The following is a 19544-nucleotide window of genomic DNA, read 5'->3' as shown; positions in this document are numbered from 1 at the left end:
ATATTAAAAATGATATAAAAATCTCATTGTTAGTAAAAAGCGGGTCTTTCACTTATTAGTGTCATGTTTTTTTAAGGGAAGTAAATATAAATTCCTTTTTAAGTATTATTTCAGCTCTAACTAATGTATTATTTGTGGGGCATTATTCTTTTATCCTAAATTTCTTCTAACAAACAAATCAAGAACCAAACCAAGTCATTTGCCTCAAGTGGTTAATGAGCTTCACCAAAAAAGGACGGATTTCGGGAGAACCCGGGTTCGATTCTTGGGTGGAACAATTTCTTGGTCAGACTTTACTTACCTCGCGGCCGAACTCTGGACTACTAGGACGCCTTACCCCTAGGAACCAGGGTCATAAACCAAAAAAAAAAAAAAAAATTAAGAATGATATGTTACTCTCTTTTCCACCCAAAATCTTTTTGTGCAAAAATGGAAGTCACTAGACCAACAAAGCAACCTCAAACAAAAAATTGGGCAGCAAAACCAATCTATTAAACATTTGAAATTGGGCAGCATTGAAAAATGGCAGAAAAAAGTAAGCACCACGCCTAAGTTGTTGGTTTGCTGCAGCTGAATACCAAAAATGCAAAATATGATTTCTAAAAATTTTCCAGAATTGTAGCTGTTGCTCGACCAATAATATTGGAAAGAAAATTAAAATGCTTAACCACTTTGAATTGTCTCCAAAAGCACTTAACAGATTATTGCATCTCACTGTAAAAGAGGGAGAGAAATTAATAGAAGATGGGGACGGAAAGAACGAGAGAGATAGTATAAGTTAGAGCACAGGTATTTTGTCTGTTGCCACATTGTTCCAGTGTTTATCACAAAGTTAGCTTCGTGGCAATAATCATTTTTGTTATAAAAATATCTGTACAATTAATATTTGCTAGTTGAAATGAAAGGAGTCCGAGTTCGAGAGACAAAAGAGGCGGGTGGGGATGCGAAACAATACAAACAAAAACCAAATTCAAATGATGTTCAGTACATCTAAGGCAATTTCCACAGCCCATTTTCATGCGTAAAGGGGATAAAACATGATGTAGAATTGCAGGTCTAAGAGGTCTTCAACGATTTGGTTATATAGTTATACACTAACAAACAACGTATTTCCTAACCCTTCACTATCCGCTGCATCTACAACTCCATTATATATAACAACAACCATAGGAAGATCTAATTACAAAACAAGAAAGCACCTTCAATACTTAAGAAGTAGGATTGTATCGGAGATGCTGCTCATAGAAATTGATCAGCTGCAAAATTCCAAAAATCATTACTTCTGTTCAAGCAATACAACATTTACAATGAAACTAATCTAACAATGCCAAGAGATAGTGGATTACCAGTAGTGGATTGTTTGTCTTGAGATATTTGTTATCCACCATTACTTCTGTTCCATCGGACCTGTAAATTTAACAGCGTATGCATTATGCTGAGAAGCACGCAACATGATTATTAAAATCAAACTCACTTGAATCCCCATAAAAGCGGTGGAAAAGATACAAAATTCGCAACAAAATCAAATATGGCAGTGAGGTCCAAAGCTCCCATAAAACCAAGCAAGGTATGCACAATAATGTTTCACCTACTAATCTTGTAGAACGGTTTGTATTCAATTTAAACTTAAGGTTTTGGCTTGGTTTCTTGTGTTTGAACATTAGCAGTGACAACTTATTACAAGTTTTCAATGTTCAAGCGTTTGCGAAGTGCTAACTTATTGTCTCTTTAGATCTGGCAACAGACATCATCATTTAAGGCCTCCTCATGGTGTTTGTCTCACAGCTTCTTCAAGGGAATCTCTCTTGCAGATATCAAACAAGACTAAACGTTTAAATTTATTTTTTTTACTTCAAAATTTTGTGCAAGGATTTTTTTTGTTTTAATTTCTTCGGCTGTTCATACTTGTGTCTTTGCAGAGTATGCCTTCTTTTTCTATATTCATTATTCTAATAATAATAATTTTATCTAAATCAGAAAATTGATGCAACTGCTTATTACTCACAATGTGCATACCAAGCCTGACTACATAACATGCATTGCTTATTACTTTTAGCCTTATGTGGTGGATTTGTAACTTGTTATAGGAATAACTCAATGGCAATCTTACCAGATAAGCTAGTGAGTTTGATCCCTGCCACCTTTATTCTTTTTAGAACTAAAGTGCCAGGGGCATGTTAGAGCAATAAAACCTACCATTACCTAAATTCTCACACTGGACCTCATTAGCTGCTTATTAGGTAAGATTGCCATTGAGGTATTCCTATAACAAGGTTGTTAAAATTGCCATTGAGTTATTCCTATAGTAAATGAACTATAACACTGGACCTCAAGGTTGTTAAAATTGAGTTCAAAGTTATAAAATCCTCCGAGTTAAATTGCTTGTAAAATCAAATTTAGATAAAATCATAGCTGAACCCGATTTTACCCGAGTTGACACACAGTAAACTCTGAAATCAAACAGAATAAACTAATTCGACTTAACCCGGTTGTGAAAAAATTAACTCTTTTTTTTTTTTTTTATAGTTTTAACTTTTAACAACTTTAGAAACTTACCAAACTCTTGTTTTTTGGATGTTTTTATGATTCGGTGGGGTAATTTATGTAGTTTGATATATGTTTATGAGCATGACAATTTATTCAGGTGATTTGGTATATTTTTGTTTTATACATTTATAGTATTATATAAGTATATATGTCATGTATATAATAATTTTAATGAGGTAAACGCGTATGAGTTTACAAGTTGATTCCACCTAGGCAAAACAAATTGACGTAAAATCTCGGGTTTGACAACCTTGTTGGACGTAATTTAGGAAATATTGGCTTCTAAATTGCACTAACTTCCCCTTTTCTTTCATCAAAACAGCATTTCCTTTTGTTGACCAAAGAAAAACAAACACCTGCTTCAGGCACTATGGTCTCAATCTCAATAAATTTCAAACTAAATTTCATTATCCATTTATTGTGAAAATAAATGTTTGATCAACTAAATCTACAATAGGAGTGAAAGATCTTGCAGATATTAACAGATGTTTTAGTAATTTAATAACAGAAGGTTGATCAAATATTCTCTCTGCAATTAACAATTTACTGAAACATTAACCTAATCATATAGTAGTAAACAAATAGCCCAGACACCGTCAAGTCCAACAACTCAGAACTTTTGGTAACCATGTGAACAAGTGATTGAATAGAAAACCCTTCAACAATATTTATCAAATGTTAAGCATGACTGAACTTCAGTACTTATGGGCCCTTTTACTTTGTGAAAACATTTTTTGTTTTCATTTCCTAGAATATGTTCATTTTAGATTGCCAGGGATAAAGTGAAAGGCTCTATAAAGTGAGTCACTGTGATAAAGAGAAGATAAAATACTCGCTAGAGATGATGCATTTCTAGAAACAATGAAAATATTCCATTTTTATTGTTACCGGAAATGCAAGACAATTGTTATTTTCTCCTTGTTAACAAGTCAAACAAACACAAATTTTTTAGGAAAAAAACATAGAAAATGTTTTCACAAAGTAAACTGGCCATAAGTAATTTGACTCGTTTAATTTGTCAGAGAAATGTTTAAGGTGTTTCTTTACATTGAGTTAAAAAACTGATAGTCAAGGCATTATTGATTGAAAATATGCATCCAATAAAGACATGATTCATGTTCTTAACAAACTTAACAGTGGAAAAACAAAACCCTTAAAGCTAAATCTATGTGAACATCAATTCAGTTAAGCAAACACAGTTGTAGAAAACAAATAGAATTATAAAAAATGACAATCAAAAGTGTAAGTGTGTAACAATAAATTGTGGAGTTGTTTGTTTGAGTTACTAACCTCAAAGCCATAAAGGTGACTGATACATCTTGCATGTAGCAAGATAGAGAAGCTGAATAGCCTATTGGCTTTATAATCTTGACAATAGCATTGGCAATGCTTTGATGACTGTTATTCCCCATATAGCCAGCAGTTTGTGTCCAACCACCGGGTTCAAGCTTACCAACAGATATGTCAGTTGCATTCTTTGTGTCAACAGATTGACATGCAGAATCCTCTTTCTTGAACCTTTTAACGGAGCTAGATTTTCTCCTTTTAGCTCCTGTGTAGCGGTCAGTTTGAAGTGAATCCCCGTTGGAGCGAGCATCATTGGGTGTTGAAATGAGAGTTTGTTGGAAATGTATTGAGAGGTTATCTGCATGGAGGCCAGTATTTGGGGTTGGTTTGAGTTCATTGGAATGATGATTTAGGTGATTGGTTTGAGCAATGTGTTGTTGTGAGGTATTGAGTAGATTGGATATTCCAGTTTGTGGTGGTTGAGAGTGAGGTGGAAGGGTGGTGGTGCGTCGGGTGCGCTTGCGATGATGTTTTGCTCCTCCTACTCCAACTCCTACTACTCCTACTCCTACACCACCACCACCTGATTTGAGGCTGAAGGAAGATGAAGAAATGAGTATGATAGTAAAGGGCATACATACATACATATATATATATATATATATAATACATATGAAGTTACCTACCTTTCTTCAAAAGCATGAATGAGATCTGGAACAGACTGTAGATTATGAAGAGGTTCCCAAGTGTTGGCAGTCTCCGGCCACCCGCGCCTATCACATGCAATTGAACTCAACCATTATTAATTAGGTACTGTACTGGACCATTAATTCATAATGATAAAAAATATCTCAAAGCAACAAAAGATCAGGAAGAGTGACTCACTCACCATTTAATCAGGTACTGGACCTCACCCTATGAATTTGAATTTGAATACCAACAAACAAACAAACATTCAGCCGCCAGTATCCAAAGAAAGAAAGTATTTGACTTAGTAGCAACGGAACGGGTAAGTAAGTAAGTAAGTAAGTAAGTAAGAAAGAAAGAAAGATGGATTACTACTTACCTTGCGGAGCCTCTTACGGCGTATGGTTTCAATTTCATAGAAGCCATCATCAAGCTTGGGAGGAGCATCAACAGAAGCAGAAGGGGTTTGGTCTGTTTGTTTACAACACTCTGAATCTGATGTAGTACTGCTGCTCTTCTTCGTCTTTCTCATTCTTAATTAAATCTCACTATACACCACCATCCAACCAAAATCTTTTTCTCTACCCAAAGAGTTGTTGTTATTTATTTAACTTTTTTTTTTTTTTTATATTAGACTTCAGTCAGAACTTTTTCTCTACCAAAGGGTTTTTTCTTTATCTTTTATATTATAAGCCTGTATACACAAGCAAACCCTAAATCCTAATTTGTTTTCCCGGTTTTCCCTCCATTTTATCTTGCATTTTTTATTAAAAAATAATACAATTTTGTCTTGACTAGGATTCAAACCCGCAACCCTTCAATGCAAGACAATATTTCCAACCACTATGACAAGTATACCAATTGTGATTAAAATTATGTGCAATAATTGATAGGCACCATCAATTTTAAAAGTATATCATATCAAAATTATTGTTGACTATATTATTCATCACAAAATATTTTTATGTCTTTCCTGATCAATGATGTTTTTTCTACCGGATCATAAATTTAGAGAATAATTATCATGTGAGATTTGAAAAGTTATTATCACGTGTGATTTGGAAAGTTATCTATTATTTATATATTTAGGAGTTTCTCTCTCATGGTCTTATTTCTATGTGGCACCATTTCCTTGATCCATGTCTTACGTGGCATTCTAATATTTCTCCAATTCCTATGTGGCTAACTATGAAGGCCTTTGCAATTTCTCTAATACATGATGATATCATTTTACTTAGAATCTTTGGCTAATTTGGAAATTCAATAATTTTTCAATTATTATTTATAAATCGAATTTAATGCACCTATTAAAAATAATTTTAAAAGGAAATAATTTTACTTAGAATCTTTAGTGTTTTTCTGAATCAAAATCATGTTAACATTTTACTTTCTGATTCTTGGTTGGACAATCCATTTAAATAAATATTGTTTTTGAAGTGCTATATATAGCAAGCAATTATATAGTCATTATTTTTGTTGACCGAAAATCATAAATTTACTCTAATAATTATTTTTGTACCAATTTCGTCAAAAAAAATATTATTTTTGTACCAAAGCAATTGTTTTTAAATTTTTTTTATGAAAGGAAGATTGCCAACTGCATATAATAATGGTGAGCACTCCGGTACACGTCTTATGTGGATGTGTACCGGTACACTGTTGAGGTGTATAATTTTAATTGGTTCACGTATAATGATAATTTAACATGTCATTTAAAGACTTATTTAAATAGAAGTTTTTTAAATTACTCTTTTAATTTACAAAAATTTCAAAATGGAGATTATTGTAATTTAGAAACCTTAAAAAAGAAAGTAAATATCTCGCCTCTCTCTCTCCTTTAATCTTGGATTCTGGTTTTAACTTTTAATATATGTATTTTTTTTCCATCAATTTCTATTTTTTTTTTTTGTAATTATAGCACCCATTGAATTCAGTCTGATCTCTTTTTTTTCCATTAAGTTTATATTTTTATTTGATATCTGCAATTTCGTGATTTTTCAATGTCTGACCAATGGATTTTTTTTTTAGGCTGTGGGTGTTGGATTTTTTGTTTTAGGTTTATTAAGTATTAGGGGTCATAGAAAATTGCCCTTATTTTTGTTTTTTCTAGTGGGGTTAGGATGAAACACGAAACTAAAGAATTTTGAAACCGAAAATTAAAGAGAATAGAAATCTCATGATAAATTTGAACTGGCTTAGTTTAAGACAAAAATTTGAGAGTAAAAACCGTATATTTGCCATGATACCATGATTATATATTGAAGGGTCGTATTTCTGAAAATCAAAGTTGAAAGATGTTGTTAATTTTTGTTTAGAAAAATAGTATTTTTGAAGAAAATTAAAGTCGAAAGGTGTTGTTAATTTTTGTTTAGAGTATTTCTGAAGAAAATCGAAGTTGAAAGACGTTGTTGAGTTTTGCTTAGAATATTTGTATTTCTCGAAGAAAAAAAATCAAAGTTAAAAGATATTATTGATTTTTGTTTTCCGTGTGTGACGGCGGAATGACATTCGGGATGTTGTTTTAGTAATAGCTTATGCTCTTTATATATATATATATATATATATATATATATATATATATATATATATATATATATATATATATATATATATATATATATATATAAAACAAAGGGTTAAATATGTTTTTGGTCCTATAGTTTCCCATAATTTTCGTTTTAGTCCCTAAAGTTTGTTTTCACACTTTTTAGTCCCTGAAGTTTCATCGGTCAATGTTTTTAGTCCCTACTTTTCATTCAACTCGTGCGTACCATTTGAAATTTTAATTTTTTTTCCGCGGTCATGATTAGTACATTATATGAATATTTGTTACTAAAGTTTAAATTTTTTTTAACAAAATATGAATTTATTAGTTATTTGCACATAAAGTTTAATATATATTTACGGTTGAACCATTAATATATATAATTATTAAAATACATTTTTTTTTACAAAAAAACTTATAATTCTTAATATGTTTATATATTATTGTAATACTGTTAATTTTTAGTGTTTCCTAATATATTTTATTGGTTAAATAAATTTAATTTTTTGTCTTCATAAAAATATGTCATGCTTTCATCCCTACAAATTGTTGATGCATGCAATTATCGCCATGTTGTTAAGTTGATGTGTATTTATGATAATTTTGCAAATACGTGTTGAACATTATAAAAAGTTTGTTCAAAAATAAGGAGCTCAATATTTGGTTTTTAAGTCAAAATATTTGTTACTTTTATCTTCATATTTTGATTTCAAAAACTCATATTTAATTCATTTTATTTTGAAAAATGCTAAAGTTTTGTAAATGAACTTTTTAGATTGTTCTATAAATATTTGATTGTCGAAATTTAAATTCATAAGTTATTGTTAGTTCAATTAGGTGATATTGAACGACTTCATTGAGAATATTAGAAATCCTTAATGAAATTAAGTATAATTATAATGATAGTAATTTTGAAAGAAATCAAACTTGAAAGATGTTGTTAACTTTTGTTTATAAAGATAGTATTTTTGAAAAAAAATCGAAGTTGAAAGATGTTGTTGATTTTTGTTTAGAAAGGTAGTATTTTTAAAGAAAATCGAAGTTGAAAGATATTGTTGATTTTTGTTTAGAAATATAGTATTTTTGAAGAAAATCGAAGTTGAAAGATATTGTTGATTTTTAGAATGGTAGTATTTCTGAAGAAAATCAAAAATGAAATATGTTAATTTTTGTTTACTATGATGGCAGAATGACATTAAGGAATAAAGTTGGGATTTTGTTTTACATCTTTACTTTTATTACTTTAACAAGATGATTATTTGTCTTGTTGGTAAGTTGTATGTGTTGTTAACGTATGGTCATGGGTTCTGATTCTAATCCAGATAAATTATAATACAGACCACTTCATTAAGTGGTCCATGGTGGACCAGTCATTAATAACATTATAACGAATATAAATTTTACAAAATTCACCGTTGGATTGAAAGTTTATATCATATAGATCATCCATAAAAAAATTTAGAAAAATCGAAAGTTTATATATATATATATATATATATATATATATATATATATATATATATATCAATAACATATAAAATGATTTTCAATTTTTCTAATTTTTTTTATAGATGATCTATATGATATAAACTTTCAATCTAACGGTAAGTTTTGTAAAATATGTATTCGGTAAATCACTTGTCCACGGTGGACCACTCGTGAAGGCGGTCCACCATAGCATTAGCCTTCTAATCCATCCTAGGCCAAATTTTGTTTTACTATTTTTTTACTAAATTTTTAGTCTTTACAAAATTAGAATCTTTTGATCTAGTGGTGAAAGGTTTGGGTAGTCGCTTGAGGTCATGGGGTAGTGGTAAAAATGTCTATTTGGATTAAATTATTTCTAAACTTATAAAAAAAAATAACTTATGCAAATAAATAATTGTTAAATCTCAACTATAACTGAAATAACGGTTACTTAAAATTTCTTCATGAACCAATTTTTATTTTGCTTTTATTTTTTAGCTTATGAAAAATATTTTTTACAAACAACTAAACTTTGATTTATAAGTTGCTTAAAAAAATATTAATTTACAAGTTTTCCCTAGTGAAAATGGTGAAGGCTAACATGCACAAATGTCTTAAGTGGTGCACGTGTGCTTGTTAAAATTATACAAAATTCACCGTTGGATTGAAAGTTTATATCATATAGATCATTCATACAAATTTTTCATAAATTCTTTGACAAGCTTATAAATAATATATAAGAGCTTATTTATTTTTCCAAGTTTAAAAATAAGTCAATAAGTTTTATCCTTAAATCATATTTAACCCTACGAACCTACTAATTTCAAAAATCCTAACTCAACTCTTAACGCCGATATTAAATCATATTTCAATTAGATTGTTCAAAATCACTTAATTGGGATGACATACAGTAGATACTTAGAAATTGTAATTTTGATAATCTAATGGTTAGTCGAACAGACTGAGGTACCATCCGCGGGATTTCTGTAAATACCTGAAATGGAATGATGGCAGAAAGAATTTCGATACAAGCATAACGACTGTGACAAGGGAAATCAATTTTCTATGAAACAATTCAATACCACCTAGTTGGAATGACACACGTATGATTCAAATTTTTGACAATATAAATGCCTCAATATCAACTAGTTTGATTAATTGTTATTCAAAAAACCTAGTTATCAAGAACTGATAATTAAGTCTCTACCAATTCATTTTTTTTTTGTCAATAGTCTCTACCAATTCTACCATAAGAACTAATGAAATAAATTGACCAAATTGAAATGGAAAATATTTAAGAATTTAAATGTCGACAATCTAACGGTTCAACATCAACTAATTAGATTAACTATTACAATAAAATATTTAAGCATATTAAAAAATTTAAGTTTTTTTGTACAAAAAAATAATTATATGTGTTAATGGTTAAACGGTAAATAAATATTAAACTTTGTAAATTAATAATATTAAAAAAAAATGAAAGAAAATAATAATAATAATAATAATAATATAAAAAAATTGTTTAAATCATACGTTTTTTTTATAGAAAATACAATGTGTTGAGTGTTGTTAAAATACTAAAATTATATTATTTTAAAGGATATTAAATAATATTAAATTATTTGAATCTTGTTAAAAAAATGTGACATAGATTAAAAGATTTGATGCATGTTTTGATTTATTGTGGAACATGATTGATTGACTATATTTATGTGAATGATACATTTATAAATATTAAAAAGTTGTGTCTAATGATGAAAACTTAATAAAGAAACGAAATCTACATTAAATGGTTGACACCTATTAACCACCTCAGCGGTGTACCGGTACACATCCACATAATATGTGTACCGAAGAATTCACCTATAATAATTAGGTATAATTGTCAGCTGGATATAATAATTTTTATGGTCTTCAAATTCAATTAAAAAAATATTAAATCTTTATGGTCTCCAAATTATTCTCTCACAAAATTTTTTCTAAATGGTCGTGTATCAAAATACTAAGGTCACATATATATATATATATATATATATATATATATATATATATATATATATATATATATATATATATATATATATATATATATATATATATATATATATATATATATTGTATTACGGTAAAAAAAAATATATTATATATTTTCATAATTTTATAATTATATAGAGTCACATAATATAATTAATATTTTATTATTATTTAAAAAAATTGGAATATGTGTGTTATATTCATGTGCATATATGTCTTATTTACTAATTTACTAATTACTAATTTACTAATATATTTTTAAAATTAAAAATGGAATCAATATATTTGACTTTAATGAATTTAATTTCATATTAAAGACAAAATTACTCATTTGTCCATTTTTTTTACTATATATATAACATTTGTCTGAACTCTAAAACTCACAATTTTTCAATCTTCATTATCTCTTATTCATCTCTCTCGATAATCACTATTTTTTCTGTATATTGTCACCTTTTTAAATTTCTTTATTTTTTCTTCTTTGTTCGATATTTCTTATAATTTTAATATATTGTTTCTTTTGGTCATCTTTTTATTTATTAATCCTATTTATTTTCGTGACAGGGAAATAATTGAGAGGCAAGACGAAATGCATCACATTCTCACAAAATGGATTGAATTGAGAGCTCGGAGTCTGTTTTAACAACTGTAGTTTTATTTTTTTATAAAATCTTGCTTATAGCACTTTATCAATATCAATGATGTCTTGGATACAAGTTGGAATATCAATGATATATTTACTTGATGAATCTATTAACAAATTAATCAAATGATGTATTTTTTCAATAGTATTAAGTTCATCATTATTGTATATTTTTCTATTGCAATTTTTATTTTATACTTCTTTTTTTTAAAAAAAGGAGATCTTTATTTTTGTGAATCTATCTATTATTTATATGTTTAAGAGTTTTTTCTCAAGGAAACAAATCTGCGTATCACTTTCTTATGAATTTTAATTTTTATTAATCCAATGTGGCATCCTCTCATTCATCATAATCTATGTGGCAACAATTGAGAACATCTTTTCTATATGGCAATTTAGAGAGCATCTTCAATAGAATTTTTGTGCGGTACTCATATAAGGAATATTTTTTCTTTAGTGTTTTTCTGAATCAAAATTTAATGCTAATTTACAAATAATCATTCAAAATGAAACAATCGAATACGTTTTAATTTTTTAACAACATTACCAATTCTCTTTACAATCATTATGAATTCTTATTATTTATTTTTTTTACCAATCCATTTTATTTTTTTAGAAAAAAAACTCATTTCATATTATTAAGCACACTTGAAAGACACAAAATAAAATAAAAAAAATAACAACCGTCAATATAAACTTCAAATATATATTTTTTAGAGAAATAATGTTAACATATTATTTTTATTAATACATGCATACAGGTTGCTTTCACCGTAAAATAAAATAAACATTAAAAAGAAAAATCAATTCCACAAATCAATCAAATGATTTCAACTAAATCAAATCAAGTAGTAATTCAAAATCATTAATACACGATCTCTCAATTAATGTGAATTCAAAATCTCAAATCATTTGTTACCAAAAAATAAATTCAAATCATTCCCCATTATCTATCATCTATCTATCTATTATTATTATTATTATTATTATTATTATTATTATTATTATTATTATTATTATTATTATATTATTTGGGAGGGTTTGATAGAAGGATTATGTACACATGGCGTTCCCAAATGCATTTTTCTCCCGTTTATGAGTTTCTCTCTCATAGTCTTATTCCTATGTGGCACCATTTCATTGATTCATGTCTTATGTGGCATTCTAATATTTCTCCAATTCATATGTGGCTAACTATGAAGGCCTTTGCGATTTCTCTAATACATGATGATATCATTTTACTTAGAATCTTTGGCTAATTTGGAAATTCAATCATTTTTCAATTATTGTTTATAAATCTTATTTAATGCACCTATTAAAAATAATTTTAAAAGGAAATAACTCAAATTCAAATATAAATAATTATATCTCATATATATATATATATATATATATAATATATAATACAGAATATTATACATGAATTTTTTTTTTTGTGAAAGTATTATATATAAAATTTTATATATACCAAACAATAGAGTTTTTTTACGTAATATTTTTTTTTTATATATCCCACAAGAGTTTTTTTATAGAAATTGCTCAATCAGGTTTTATGAACAAATGTCTATATATTAATATTTTGATACAATTGAAATTTTACGTATGGAAACTTTTGATTATTGACCAACTCATTTTTGGAATATATATTGATTAAATTAAATCAATGCTGAAATGGATGGAAATTTCAAAAATTAAGGACCAAAAATCTACTATAGTTTCTATATATACGGGTCAACATGTAAGAGTGAGGGTCATTGAGTGTCTCAGCGCCCCTTCTCTATTTTCTCTTCTCTTCTCATCTTCACTACTCTTCTTTTTTTTTTTTTTGACAGAATCACTACTTTTTTTTCTATCTATTGCTATTGTTGGTTTTTTTTTTAAAATAAAAAATCTATTTCTATTGTTGGTTATTTCTTATTTATTTGTTCAATATAATTTTTGTTGCTCTCAAGTGGAATGAAATCTAAATTTTATTTGTTTTTCTTTGCAGGTATTTTGTTTACTTGTGTTAGGCTACAATAAGAGGATTCAACATAAAAAAGAGAAATCATTTTCTTCTCTAAAGTCAATAATATTTTGTAAACTTTTTTTTTGGTAGAAATTGTAAACTTCTTTTTAAGAAGCCAAAATATTATTCATCTATCTTTGTAACTTTTATTTACTATTTGGATTCTTGCAGAGATTGATGAAGATGACTACGAGGGATAAATAATATCTGGATTGGGAATAGAGGAGTGGATAAAATATTCAAGTTTAATTCTACAATCAGAAAATTGTACTAATTTTGAGTTATAAATCTTTATTTGCAGGTCCATATACGGAAGAACAACATTGTTTGTTATTCAAATTAGGATTAAATATTATCAATTGATGTTAGAGTTTTAAGTATTTATTTATATTTTATTGTCATTTTTTTTTAATCATATGTTTACTTATTAAAAAAGAATTGTTGTTCATATTATTTTTTATTGGATTTAAATCATGCTTATAAATGTTTTTTTACTATTATTTAAAAATAAATGTTGTACTCTATTTTTTTACTCATTATTTTTTTATTTGTCTAATTTTTCATGTGATATTTAACAAATACACTGATAAAATAATAGAAACTCCTCGAATGACTATACTATAGAATGAATTGGAAAAATGTGGAATTGAGAAATTGATATGCTTAAAAAAAATTATTCTTAAACTTCATACTTATCAAGTAGAGAAAAATGTGTCATTGTCTAAAATATAAAAGGAATGAAGTAATTGACTTCATATATTATTTTTGGCTTAATTAATAAAATGGTCCTTTAAAGACATTTTTGGTTTCAGATTGGTCCCTTAAAGAAAAAAGGTCCAAATAGGTCCCTTAAAGAAAAAAAAGTCCGAATAGGTCCCTTAAAGACATCTCTGTTAATCAGTTTGGTCCCTAAAAAGAGGTCTAAATAGGACCAAACTGATTAACGGATATGTCTTTAAGGGACCTATTCGGACTTTTTTTTCTTTAAGGGACCTATTTGGACCTTTTTTTTCTTTAAGGGACCAATATGAAACCAAAAATGTCTTTAAGGGACCATTTTACTAATTAAGCCATTATTTTTCTATTTCATTTTATTATTCTATTAATTATGGTTTACCTTAACGTGATTTTTCTAATAAAAAAAAATACATAGTGATTTGTACCAAACAAAATATTAAAATACGGGGGTATTGATAAAAAAAAAAAACCTACATGGAGGTATTAAGCAAAAAATAACTTACACGGGGTGAGACATACATTTGTAGATTTTATTATATAAAAAATACGATATCAATTGAAAGCAGAGAAAGTAATAATGATTTTATATATATAAAAAAAATTAAAAGCAATAATATCATGTATTTCTTTATTTTTATTCTCCACACATCACTGTAAAATAAACAAATAAAAATAAAAACAAATAGATAAATTTTTTAAAATTTGCACATTAACAAATGAGATATGCTTAAAAAAATTATATAATTTTTTTTTGTGTCAAGCAAATGACAAACAATTCTACTGTTCATTACTTTTAAATAAATAATATTAAAATTAAAATCGCCCCATTTTGCTTCTCAAATGTGAAATTTTTTCACACGGGGACATGAGATAAAATACTCCTGAAGAAAATAAATGTCTAAAGGAGAGAGATGACGATTAAGAACAAATATATTAACCGTTAGATTAGTTTTTGCATAATGACATTTTTTTTATGAAAATAAAAGAACAAATATATGAACATGTGAGTTGGGAACGAGGGGTGGAGTATCACTCTCCGGTCTCCATTATGTCATTTCTCCTTAAAATCTCCAAAATTTGAATCTTATATCATATTTAAATAAACTATTACATTAAATATAAAATTAATTTTACAAATAATTAAAAAAAATCACAATATTAAAATTTTAATAATCCATATTTTTCATGTGTGAAAAAAAATGATCTATATTTTTCAAAGAACATTAACCCGGGTGATAGCACGGGTAAGTTATACTAGTATATATATATTCACATACTATAACACCTTCAACAATATTGAAATTTATTAAAGGAATACAACATTTCAACCACTAAGACAAATGAATCAATTGTGATTAAAATTATGTACACAAAGTGTTAAGCACCATCAATTTTCAAAGGAAATATTTCATACCACAATTAAGCATCATCAAAATCCCTTTCTAAAAACACTAAACATATTAGGATACATTTTTTTTTATTTATAATATTAGATTTTTCTTCATCATTTTCTATATCCAATCAAAATAATAATTTTTTTCTCTTTTTGTTCATGCAATTGCTTTCCTACCAAACGAAAAAAAATTATTACTTTCTCTTTCACTTCCAAAACAAGAGATTAAGCATTAGTCTTTATTTTTCTCTCATGCAACGCTCCAATGTAGACGTTCTAGCTCAATTATTATAATTTAGTTATTAGGATACATTGTTTTTTTTTTTTTGAATATATTAGGATACTTTTTTTCAACGAATATTAGGATACATTGTTAAATCTGACTGACGTTATGAATCAATTAAATTACTTGCGGAATTAATTTACATCCATATTGAGGAATCAATTATCATCAATCAAATATTAAAGATTTCATAGGACAATTAAACACCACCAATTTTCATTACAAAGTTTATACAATTAAAAACTCATAATTAGAAATCTAGCAAATCATACATTTTCTTTGTGTTTTATTTTACGAAAAAACTTACATTTTCTTATCCTGAATCATTTGGCTAGCTAAGATTAAAAAAATCATAAATAGATTAAAAAAAGAAGGCATGTGATTGACAAACAAAAGAAAGAGCTTTGTCATTTTCTTTATGGTTATGGCGACAGGGAAGACATTTATCTGTAGGGGCCATGTTAGCCGCATTATGGTCAAATGTCGAGATAGTTTTAACAGTTGCCTCAAGTGAAATCGCTGCATTGCTTATACCTGGTGGTAGAACAACACATTCAAGGTTTTGTATTCCTCTAGATGTTGACGAGTTTTCAACATGTACCATAGTTCCCAAAAGCCCTTTGGCGCTATTAATACAAAAAGCAAAGCTCATTATATGGGATGAAGCACCAATGATGCACAAATACTGCTTCGAAGCTGTTGATCGAACTTTAAAAGATATTTTCAAGTCTGTTGATAAAAAAAAATAAACTCATTCCCTTAGGTGGAAAAGTTGTTGTTTTTGGCGGAGATTTCAGACAAATTCTACCAGTAATATCCAAAGGTACAAGGCCATAAGTTGTTCATACTACTATTAATTGTTCGTTTCTTTGGAATTTTTGTGAAGTTTTAACATTGAGTAAAAACACGAGGCTTCCCGGTGGTGCTTCGAGTTCAGATGTTGAACAGAGAAAATTGTTTTATGAATGGGTTTTGGGTGTTTGCGATGGAGAAATTGGAGATGACAACGATGGTGATTTAGAACTTAACATTCCATCAGATTTACTAATTCCAAATTCAGGTGATCCTCTTGCTTCTATCGTTGAAAACACATATCCACAACTTTTACAAAACATGAACGATATAATGTATATTCAAAATAGAGCTATACTAGCTCCTAAAAATTCCATAGTCGACACAATAAATGATTATATGTTGGATTTAATTCCCGATGAAGAAAAAACATATTTGAGTTATGATACTCCACTCGCACATAATGTAGATGGTCAAATAGTAGATGATGTTCATACTCCCGAATTTTTTAAAACAATTTCTACGTCGGGACTTCCAAATCACAACAAGTTGAGACTTAAAGTTGGAGTTTCAGTTATGCTATTAAGAAATTTGAATAAAAAATTAGAACTATGCAATGGAACAAAACTTATTATTACGAGATTGAGAAAACGTGTTCTTGAATGAAAAATTATTTCAGGAAGTAATATTGGTGATCAGATTTTCATACCTAGATTTTCTCTGACACCATCTGGCGTAAGAATTCCTTTTAAATTTCAATGGAGACAATTTTCTTTAATGATTTCTTTTGCGATGACTATTAATTAGAGTCTGGGACAATCTTTAAAGCATGTTGGGATATATCTTCCGTCGTCGGTGATTTCACATTGTCAATTGTATGTTGCGATTTCAAGAGTTATTTATAGAGAAGGATTAAAAATATTGATCATCGACGATGACAGTGAAAATACGAATAAGACTTCCAATGTAGTCTATAAGAAGTCATCCGTAATATACCATAATTTCTTTTGTATGAATATTTATCCAAATTTATTGTTGAACTATAGTTTAATGTTACTCAATTTTTTTCACATACCTTTCATGATTGCAATTATCATATTTTATTTTATCATTACATCTTACGGCTAATTAGACCCGTACACCGCATGGGTCGATGTTCTAGTGAAAAATAAAGATTAACTGCATTTGAAAAAAAAAAACAAAAATCTCACTATTATACGATGATAAAAAATAATATTTTACCTGATTTAGGAAGAAAAAAAAAGAGATGACTAATTTAAATGATAAAAGATAAGGGAGGAATGTAATAATTCATTTGACTGTCAAATTGTATTATAATGAAACAAACACTGTTATACATTATTAAAAACCTCACGATACACTACATTATTGGTCTCGGTGCGCACTTGATTTTCTTCATCTAATATCAACAGCTTCAGACCCTTCTTTGATGTGACTCTAGACAAAATCTCATATAATTATCCATGAGTGAATACTGGTTTAGGAAGATAAATGGCAACATGAAAAAGTGACTAACCATGACTCTTATTTATTGTCATTGCAAAACATAAAGTTAACGGGAATTGACTTTTTATACACTTGAAAGATAATCCAGGGTCACTTGGTATCAAATTCAATCTTGGAATAGTGATTTTATCACCCACATTTTTCCCCAGTAATAACGGTTGCACCAATATCATTTTTTCCAATAAAACATGGATTTCATAAGCCTATTATTTATGATAAATTTGTATTAAAATATCAAAACTTTTATAAGAATATTTTACCAAATAGGTTTTAACTTAAAAGTGATAATTAAGTTGAAAAAAATATCAAATACCAAACAACTTCAACTTTAAATTTTATATATTCAATTTTATTCGTAAAGTAACTTTTAAGCCTTAAAAAAGTAGGGCTAAACGTAACCTAAATTAAAGTAAAGAAATCAGATTTATGTGATTTTAGGCTTTTTTAACCAATTTGCGATTTTAATGTTAATCGGTTTGAATTCAAACACTCCTATTTTAAACAAAAAAAGAACAAATCAGTTTGGAAGTAAACAATGATAATAATAGTATACTTTAATCGTAAATTAAACCAAATCATATACTCAAATGATAATAATAGCTTATAATCAAAATAAATAAATAATAATAATAATAATGAATCTATACCAAAAATAATAATAATAATAGTTACAATCATCATAATTCGGAAAGGTTATAATTCTAGAAAAATAAATATGCAATACATTAATACTTTCAATCATTTCAACAACAGATTTTTTTAACAACGCAGCTGAGTCGGTGGTGTCAACTACACGGATCTCTATCATATACCTAAACACGCAAAATTGTGTTAATTGTGAATGATATATTATTTTTATAGATAAATTCAAAGTGAAATAGAGCATTACATCGGAGTAACATGCATCGCATGTTTGATGCACTTCGAACAATAATACATGCGCTCATTAGGTATTACTTTCTTAGATACAAACAGAAATTTATAAAGTTATCTTTTTTGCAAATATTTTTGAAATATAGAGGACCATTAATATTTAATATACTAACTTTGATACATTCTTTGAGACCTTCAACGGTATTATTCGACGTAAGCTTTAAGAAATCTCATCGCTTATCTTTGACACATCTTGTATCAAATATATTTCAGAAAACAGGGCCTGATTCTCTTCAATCATCCTATTTCATACAGAATTATATCAAAATATAAATTATCATATTATTAATTATTAATTGAAATTAAATTAAATATTAAATATTTAGAAACTCACCTTTTTTTCAAGTTATTAGCTGCATCGAAATTAGGATTGAAAAACAACTTTGACGCATAGTGTATTTTCTAGTGTTGCAGATTTAAAAAAATAAAAATAAACAGATTTTAAAAGAAGAAAAGAAAAGTATGAACTGGACACACGTATATAATATTACATGTATTGACCACATATTGATGTTGAATGTTTACTGTTTAGGTTCTTTTAATGAAGGCCTAGCCTTCTTTTTTAGTTTCGGTTTTGGATTTTCTTGTTGATTTTAATGTATTAGACTTACTTGTGTCAAAAAAAAATGTATTAGACTTACTTGTGTAGAGTATTTTGCA

The 19544-nt window shown here is 27.7% G+C and overlaps 1 protein-coding gene across 1 annotated transcript; it reads right to left on the bottom strand.

Moving 5' to 3' along the window:
* Positions 1-936: 936 nt before the first annotated feature.
* On the bottom strand, positions 937-5136 carry LOC123899089 (chromo domain protein LHP1-like). The gene is made up of 6 exons (XM_045950147.1): positions 4901-5136; positions 4724-4749; positions 4521-4607; positions 3838-4428; positions 1347-1407; positions 937-1256 (listed from the first exon to the last, which is right to left on the bottom strand). Exons 1-6 carry the CDS (start codon positions 5051-5053, stop codon positions 1209-1211), a joined length of 966 nt encoding a protein of 321 aa, XP_045806103.1. The 5' UTR covers positions 5054-5136; the 3' UTR covers positions 937-1208.
* Between the last annotated feature and the right edge of the window lie 14408 nt (positions 5137-19544).

Source organism: Trifolium pratense, linkage group LG7, assembly GCF_020283565.1.
Source record: "Trifolium pratense cultivar HEN17-A07 linkage group LG7, ARS_RC_1.1, whole genome shotgun sequence".
NCBI lineage: Eukaryota > Viridiplantae > Streptophyta > Magnoliopsida > Fabales > Fabaceae > Trifolium > Trifolium pratense.
This window is presented reverse-complemented; position numbering and strand designations above follow the sequence as displayed.

Bases quoted from the DNA above. Each gene is read 5' to 3' on its own strand.
- LOC123899089 (XM_045950147.1), bottom strand. From the start codon at position 5,053: ATGAGAAAGACGAAGAAGAGCAGCAGTACTACATCAGATTCAGAGTGT. The intron at 4,429-4,520 runs GTAGGTAACTTC...ATCTTCCTTCAG, and splicing joins ATTCATGCTTTTGAAGAAAG to CCTCAAATCAGGTGGTGGTG. The intron at 1,408-3,837 runs GTTAGTAACTCA...TTAAATTTACAG, and splicing joins GTCACCTTTATGGCTTTGAG to GTCCGATGGAACAGAAGTAA.